Source organism: Galeopterus variegatus, unplaced genomic scaffold (genome assembly GCF_000696425.1).
Source record: "Galeopterus variegatus unplaced genomic scaffold, G_variegatus-3.0.2 Scaffold1495, whole genome shotgun sequence".
NCBI lineage: Eukaryota > Metazoa > Chordata > Mammalia > Dermoptera > Cynocephalidae > Galeopterus > Galeopterus variegatus.
The window spans coordinates 161994-170887 of record NW_007727606.1 but is presented as its reverse complement, the minus strand read 5'-3'; the positions used below and the strand labels follow the sequence as shown (position 1 = coordinate 170887).

Genomic DNA, 8894 nt, shown 5'->3' with positions numbered 1-8894 from the left:
GAAAAAAAAAAAAAAAAAAAAGAAAAACCTCATTTGTTCATATCAGGGCCAGAGCGTTAAAGACTGAGTGTTACTTGCCTGAGGCTAACTTGGTGGTTTCTGCCATAAAATAAGATATTATGGAAATCTTTGGGAGCCAGAGCCACACAATCCAATCCCCCTTTTAGTGCCAATCTTAAAAACTACATTTCCCATCTTCTCTGGCAGTTAGGGATGGCCATGTGACTGAGTTCTAGACAATAGAACTTGTGGAAGTGATATGTACCACTTACAGACCTGGTTTAGCAAAACCTCCATTCTTTTTTTTTTCTTTTTAAATTTTCTACATAGAAGACGTGGAGATAAACCTCAGGGTGATCCTTGGAAACACATGTCCAAGTTGATAGAGCTCCATCAGCCTGGCCTCTGGAAAACCTTCATGGAACAGAGTCCCTCCACAACCCAGGCCTTGTCTGAAAATGTGAAAATGCACTGGACTATCACATAGTTAATACCAGTAACTTAAATTTTGGAATTTATTTGTTGCAGAAGCTGGCATTTTCCTAAATAATGTGTTAAGGATGGTAGGACTTCCTTACAGAATCTCAGCTCTTCGTGCTTGTTAGTCCATAGCAGTACCATGACCTGACCCTGCGCTTACTTTCACCTGCCATAGGTCATAACTGATGTCTTATTAGCATAGTTTATATTTAGCATTGTGGGGCTATATTTACTAAGCTACATTTTTCCACACAGAAGATCCTTTATCACCTTTTGTTTTTGCCTAGTCGTGCTGCCTGACAAGATCTTTCCACAGTTTTTTTTTTCTTACCATTTGATGACCTGACAGAGTTTAGGGACATCTCCATTTTGTATATTTGATTGTGCCCTTTCTACTCCCAATTCACTGTCTCCACAACCTCAGTTCTCATTATTTCAACTTATTGCAATTTCCGCTGAGATTCCTGTCACTAAAGGCAAAGGTAGCCTCTTAATTGCCGCATCCAATGGACTCTTTTAGGTCCTTGTTATACTGGACCTCTTTGATACATTTGATGGTGTTGACTTACTCCTGAAAACTGTCAACCTCCTTGACTTTCTGGACACCACAGTCTTCTAGTTCCCCTTCTATTTCTGACAGTTCCCTCTTGGTCTGCTTAACAGACTTTTCTCCTTCTGCCTTCCTCTACAAATCTTGGGGTTACTTGATGTTCCATTTTCAGCCCATTTTTCCCGTCCTTCTAGGTAATATGACCCATGCTCATTTTTTAACTCCCACATATGGGCTGACAGCTTCCAAGTACCTCTCTCCAGTCCTTACCTCTCTGCCCCTCAGCCTCAGGCTACTTAACATTTTCATAACAGAAGTTTTTTAGGCATTTCAACCTCAACATAATCACCATATCACCAGCCCTATCTCATTTTTTGTTTAGGATTTCACACAGAATCCCTGCCTCCTTCTCTGGATACTTCAATTTCTTATCAGTCACTAGGTCCTGGCTTTATCTCCAAAATATTATCTCAACCTGTCTTATTCCCTCTATCTTTATTCTAACTCCAGTCCATGCTATCACAGTAGCCTTGTTATGGGCTGAATTGTGTCCCCCCCCCCCCCCACCCCCACAAATTCAAATGTTGAAGTCCTAACCACTAGTACCTCAGAATATGACTGTATTTGGAGATGGGGTCTTTAAAGAGGTAATTAAGGTAAAATGAGGTCATTAGGGTGGGCCCTGATCCAATATGACTGGTGTCCCGATAGGAAGAGGACATTAGGACACAGACACACAGAGACAGGATCACGTGAGGACGGAGGGAGAAGATGGCTGTCTGCAAGCCAAAGACAGAAGCCCCAGAATAAAACCAACCCTGTCAACGCCTTGATCTCAGACTTCTGGCCTCCTGGACGGTGAGAAAATAAGCATCTATCTGTTTTTAAGCCTAATGGGGTCATAGCAGATATAATAAGCTAGGATGGGTCATGCCAAAGTAGGGTGGGCCCCTAATCCAATATGACTGGAGAAATTTGGACACAGACATGCACACAGGGAGAATGCTATGTAAGGAATGGAGTTATGCAGCCACAAGCCAAGGAACTACCAGAAGCTAGAAGAGTGACCTAGAACAGATCCTGCCCTAGTGCCATCAGAAAGAGCATGGCCCTGTTGACACCTTGATCTCAAACTTCTGGCTTTCAGAACTGAGACAGTTTAAGTTTTCTCTTGTTTAAGCCACCCCGTTTGTGGCGGTTTGTTACAGCATCCCTAGAAACCTCATAAGCTTCCTTTCTCATCTTATTTGCCTCCAGTTTCCCCTCCAATGCTTCACTGCAGACTGAGTAATCTGAAAGGCACATCTAACCCTGCCAGTCCCCAAATTAAAAACAATTTCATTCCCCTCCCTATCCATCCTTTACAGATTATATCCCAGCCTCCTGAGTATGGTTTACATGGCTCCTGCCTAACTCAATTCACACTTTTCCTCTCCAGTCATGATGAACTACTGGCTCCACCTAAACACATGATGCCACCTCAAGCTGTTGGCCTTTGCCCTTCCCCAACTATTATGCCCACTCACACTCCTACCCATTTTTCTCATCCTTTAAAATTTAGTGCAGACATTTCTTCCACCAGGAAAGCTTTCCTGATGTTCCCCCACCCTCACCCTGCACCACCAGCACCGGCTCCCCAGATGGGGGAGGTGACCCTCCTCTGATTCTTATCTGTTCTCTGCAAATCTGACTCATAATAGTTCCTGCATTTTATTTAAAATGATCTTTGCATCTGGTTGCCCAGTAAGTTGTGAATTCCTAGGCTCTCTCTAATTGTGTGTGTGTATACACATAAATACATATACCTAAAATAAGATCAGTTCTCCAAGGAGTCGGTAGGGGGCAGTACAGGAGGTAGATATCTATGGCGTGGAGTGAATTATAGATAGGTCGGTATTACCGTCCCAAACCAGGAGGCTGCTCATTATCTCCAAAGCTTCTTTCATCTGCCTCGCTGTTCTACACTCAGAGAAGGCAGAGAGGGGGTTGGGGAGGCACAAAACCAAGATTTCTATAGATAGGTCGGTATTACCGTCCCAAACCAGGAGGCTGCTTATTATCTCCAAAGCTTCTTTCATCTCCCTCGCTGTTCTACACTCAGAGAAGGCAGAGAGGGGGTTGGGGAGGCACAAAACCAAGATTTTCCCTCCCCCTCCCTCCAAGCCCCACTATAATCTCTTGGAAAGAACGCCGGACTGGCCCATGCCAACAAGTCATACCATAAGAAATGGCCCAGTGCCCTCCATCTAATGTACTGAATGCCGTGGGAGCTCCAAAGTCAGGCAGGCTTTTGGGGGAGGGGAGCAGGAGCAGGGGCAGCGGCCAGGCGGGAGGCACACGGAATGAAAGACATTCAACACTGATGCCTGAATTCACTGCGAGGCTTCCCAGGGCAGCTGAGCTCTTTCCCCTCCTCCCGCCCAAAGGCTTCAGGCCCCCGACTCTCCCCTCCCTCTCCTGTAAAAGCCCCGGGGCCTTTCCCCAGACCCTTTCTCGCCCTTCTGGTCTCCTACCTGTCTGGATCAGAAGAAGGTAGACGAAAGGAGTGAGGCGCAGGGCCCTGGAGATTCTGCACAGTACTCCCTTTTCTCTCTTCATTTTGGGTGGCGTTCTCCAGCTCTGGTGCACACAATTAGCATGATTTCTCCACTCTGGGCACGTCCCTTTGTACCACTCGGAGTTTCTCTGCCCCAGCACAACACTGCCAACTTCCCTCTGAATACACAGAGCTCTGTGTATTGCTGGGCTTGTTCTTTCCTCTCGCTCAGACCTGGCATTTTCTCGTTTCCAAGCCCTACATCCCCAGTGTGGAAGGGGGTATCTGCTTAGGAGATAATCTCCAATGTAGGTGGGGGCACCGGCAGCCCAGCAGTTGGTCGCCTGTCTTTGCGGAGCCCGACTGCCAGGGGAGATGAGAATTTGGGCTCAGTGAGGGCGTGGGGCTGGGACACACACTCAACTGTACTTTGTGTCCCAACCTACCCTGTCTCCACCTCACACTCTTGTTCCTGGGAAAGAGGGTACGTGCCAGGACAGACCTCCAATAAGCTCTGAAAAGAGGGAGAGGAGCTTTTAAAAAGCTGGGGAATGAGAGACTCCAGAGAATTGCTGAAGAAATGGAAGACCCCTGTTCCACCCCAAATGAGGAAGATTGGAAAATGGCTTGAATTCTACTACCTTCACACCTGTCCTCATCCAGTTTGGGATTCTCTCTCCTATCATAGCGTCACATAGGTGAGGTGCTGGAGACCTCTTTCCAGAAGCCACTCTGTTCATTCCCCTGCCTGCAGCCAATTTTCTAGAACATGTCAGAGCAAAGACAAAGGTAATGCTCTAGGAGCCAGCATCCTGGGGTTCTGTTACCCACTTAACAGTTTAAGCTGTGCCATCTTGTCTTGAGGCTGTAATGAGAAGAAACACCCCAGCTCTACCCTGATCCCCACTCATATGTCCACACCTGCTCATGAGGGCTGCCACTGGAATGTGGGCTTAGTAACCGTGAGATCTTGGGACGGGCTCACAATCTCTGTAAATGGCTTCTTGGAGGAATTGTTGGGAAGATTGACGAAGATTTGGTGCAGGAGAGTGCCTAGCAAATTGTTTTTTACAGAGATGACATTTAAAACTTTTTAAAAAACTGCCGTTTCTTCTTTCCTTTTTCATTCAGGCAGGGATCTTTATATCTTGGTGAGACCGACATTCACAACTCCCCTCTTGGTCATCTGTAACCCTAATCTTAGTTTTGTAAATGCAGTGCTTGTCTCTCTATGTATTCTTTTTACATACTGAGAAAGCCTAAGTAGGCCCGGTTTCTAGAACTGAAGCATCATTTCACAGCCCATCTGAGCCAAGGCAGGGGGAAAAGAGTTGGGAAGCATCGTTTTTGAACTTCACAGAGGAACTCAAAAAAATATTCTGAAATATATGGATGAGATTTTTTTGTTTTTTCTCTTGTATCTCCGTGTCTATGACTTTTCCCTAGACAACTCAAGCCTTCTGTCTGCCTCTGGAAGAGTTAAGATTACAGCAGGAACACAAAGAAAAAGAAAAAGTCAATATTCAGCTTCTGACACTTAAAATGGTATTTTAGAGTCAGTAGCAAGATGAAAGGCTTAAAAGCCAGTCTTTGTGGGCCGGCCTGTGGCTCACTCGGGAGAGTGCGGTGCTGATAACACCAAGGCCACAGGTTCGGATCCTATATAGGGATGGCCGGTTGGCTCACTGGCTGAGCGTGGTGCTGGCAACACCAAGACAAGGGTTAAGATCCCCTTACCGGTCATCTTTTGAAAAAAAAAAAAAGCCAGTCTTTGTGAGGGACAAAAGGGTATTTTAATTTCTTTTATCTACCCCTTTGACAAATAGCATGAAGCAGCCTAAGGACCGGATTACGGAGTTCTTCTATAGTATAGACAAATGCCCCCCATTGCCCGTGATGGCTAGCCTTGAGCCTTATTGGATGGGGGTAAAAGGAGGACATGATGTTCAAAGAGAAGAAAGCCTGACGTCTGACTTTTTTATCCTGAAGGATTATGGAAAGAAAAATGTGATAGAGGGAGACCTAAGAGGGATCTAAGTTTTCAACATGCCCCCCTTCCCCACCCTAGGGATGATGCTTAGGCACCTTATACCTGCACAGAATTTGCAAGTGCTCCAAAGTGCCCACAAGTCCTTGAGAGGACTCAGAGGGGCTGAGAGGGTAAAGGCCTGGCAGAAGGCAGAAGAAGGAGCAAAGGGCCACACGTACAGGGATTTCAAGGACAGAGACAGTGGCTGGGACCACCAGCTGCTGTGGTGGGAGCTGGCTCATAGCTCGATCAGACCAGGTAGCCACTTAGACTCTGTGCAGAGACCAGGGAATTCTAAGAATACCACATAGGTCCACAGACATTGTGTCCCCCCAGTGCCATGAGGTCACCTCAGCCACACCACCTACATTTGCTCCACCCCTCCTTAGAGATGAGCTGGGGTTCAAGGAGGAAATCAGAAAGATGGCTTGAGAACTGCCTGGACTGTCCAGGCAGAGAACGAGCTACCTAAAGAGAATGTTAAAATGGGTGGAGCAGACTGGGCTCACCAGGATGACAGACTGACATAAGTCTTCCTCCACCACCCTGAGGGGTGCGAGCCCGCAAGGAAGGTTACAGCAGGTGGAAAGACACAAAGGTACCGCCTTTCCTTCATTTGTTTGAGTGTAGAATGAGCAATTTTGCAAGCCTGTTTCTGGTGCTTTTGACATGAGTAGACTTACAGAAGTTTATAAGCATCTGCTTATGTGCCTTTCTCTCTGAATAAACAAAGAACTCTTTGATTTAAGGACTGTGTCTGACTCGTCTCTGTATCCCTAGTGCCTAATACAGGGCAGGGCACATAGTAGATGCTCAACAGATGGTTACTGAATATTGAATGGATGAGGCTTCCCAAGCAGCTGGATAGACGAAAGGACAACAGGGGGACAGTGGAAGGGGACATGAGCTGGGGCTCAGGAGTGAGAGCCAGGAGGACACCAAATAATGACTGCAGATGACAGACCTGTTTGTGGGCACATATGAGGCACCCCTTTGGAATGTCCCAGAAAGAAGTGGGGTTCACTTTGAGGAGGGATGCTGATCCAATAGGCAATTGGGTTACAGAGACCTGAGGTCATGGACCATTGATCTCAGCCGTCCTGGCTTGCCTGGTGTTTTCCTTCTGGTTTTCAGGTTATTCCTCTGGCTGTGTCTGTCTCATCTAACTGTTGATGATGCCGGCTGGGGTTTTTTAGGGATCTCCTAATTATAAGTATTACATTTCTTTAACATCAAAAATATATTTATGTGGTAGAATTTCTATGGTTTAAAAATACTATGAATTGGGCCGGCCCGGTGGCGCACTGCTATAGTGCGCTGCTTGGGAAGTGCGGCGGTGCTCCCGCGGAGGGTTCGGATCCCACATATAGACTGGCCGCTCACTGGCTGAGCAAGGTGCATACTTGTTAGTCTGAGTGTCTGATTTTTGGATCAGAAAGCGGGGTTATGGTGGCATCCTCTCATTAACCTGTGAAAGTTCTCCGGGGCAGGGATTGTATCTCTTCATTCTTCTGGGTCTCCTCACAGTGCCTACTTTTGAGCTCTGCATAATGCTGCAAGATGCTGGAACAATGGACTGACTGCTTGACTGAGCACTCCAACAGATTCATTTCTGAGCGCATTGTCCTCTGCTGATCAGTGTGGCCCAGTTCTCTTGGCCCCTGAGCTGCACACAGTTGCTTCAGGCCACTCCTCATCCGGCAATGCCTCTGGGGCTCTGGGATCTCAGCTCTTCACCTCTGCACCCATGGCAGCCCTGGCCTGCTGTGCTCAGATGTTTGTGCTGAACACCCAGACAGAGCCCCTGCAGCTTAGAACAGAGCCTCCCAACACACACTCATCCAGCAGCTGAAGCTCAGAAGTGTCTGTCTCTAGAACAGGAGGAAGTAGGAAGCTAGTGATTTTAAATGAGTCACCATCCTATGTGTACCTCTGTGGGAATCAGAAAAGAACATACAAAAAAGCAGGCTGGGGAATTGTAAAAAGGAGCTCTGTCTTCCCAGAACTGAGCGTCTTATTGGAGTAGCAGGACTGTCACAGAGCAGTGGATTCACCCTGCAGCCAGTGACATTTGAGATGGCCTTTTCCCACTTCTCTATTTTTCAGATGAGGAAACTGAGGAACGGAGGGGTTAAGTAATTTGCCTAGAGTTAAACTGCTGTCTACTGATGGACTGAGGACTCTTAAAGTTACTTAAAAACAGACAAACAAAAAGTATAAAAGAAAAAAAATGCAGTTACTTAATAGTGGAGGCAAGGAAAGGTAAAAATCACAGGCATACATGATATGTAAATAAGTATCATTTTTAATAACTATACCATTAGATATGTGTCCCCATTCACTTGGCCTGTTCTTCTGTCTCCAGGTTCCAGAAAGAACAATAATACTACTAGAGAGGTTTTATTTTATTTTATTTTTATTTATTTGTTTTTTTAAAAGATGACCAGTAAGGGGATCTTAACCCTTGACTTAACCCAGTGAGCTAACCAACCTTCCCTATATGGGATCCGAACCCGTGGCCTTGGTGTTATCAGCACCGCACTCTCCCGAGTGAGCCACAGGCCAGCCCTGATACTCAAGAGGTTTTAAAATTGCCCTTACTAATACATCACATCAGTGATGATTTTTACATTCAACTCCCTCTCCTTCCTCCCCTTCATTCATTTTCTGCTATTAATTGAGTCACATCTGTCTCCTCCACTAAATTGTAAATAATCTTTGGTAGCAGAATGATAAAAAAAAAAAATCTTCCAACAAATGGAAGCAAAATTCCTCTGGGGAGGGAAATTTCTTTAGCAAGAAAAATATCTAGATATGCCACATGGAATAGAAAATAAGTCCTTGAGCATAAAGAGTCAAGGAACAAAACATGAACTGCTCTGCACTAGAAATAAACAGGATTTGGGGGATGGGGAAAGAGCAGAGAGGAGAGAAACAGACAGACAGGGGGATGAGAGAGCAGCACGGTAGGGGAGCTGAAGACTATGTAAGAACAGCTTGCCTTGCGACACTGTGCCCCCGCCCCTGCCTTCTCGAAGCTTTCAGAAAAGTTTACTACGCTCAAATGCAGTATGTATTACTCGAGAGGTTTTAAAATTGCCCTTACTAATACATCACATCAGTGATGATTTTTACATTCAACTCCCTCTCCTTCCTCCCCTTCATTCATTTTCTGCTGTTAATTGAGTCACATCTGTCTCCTCCACTAAATTGTAAATAATCTTTGGTAGCAGAATGAAAAAAAAAAAAATCTTCCAACAAATGGAAGCAAAATTCCTCTGGGGAGGGAAATTTCTTTA

General features: G+C 45.8%; 1 protein-coding gene across 1 annotated transcript in view; it reads right to left on the bottom strand.

Annotated features, from left to right (window-relative positions):
• HEPACAM (hepatic and glial cell adhesion molecule) overlaps positions 1-3961 on the bottom strand; it is a 15291-nt gene extending 11330 nt beyond the window's left edge. Inside the window, exon 1 of the mRNA XM_008577339.1 lies at positions 3544-3961. Within this exon, the coding sequence (XP_008575561.1) occupies positions 3544-3628 (85 nt within the window). The 5' untranslated portion in view covers positions 3629-3961. The remainder of the gene's footprint in view (positions 1-3543) is intronic.
• Between the last annotated feature and the right edge of the window lie 4933 nt (positions 3962-8894).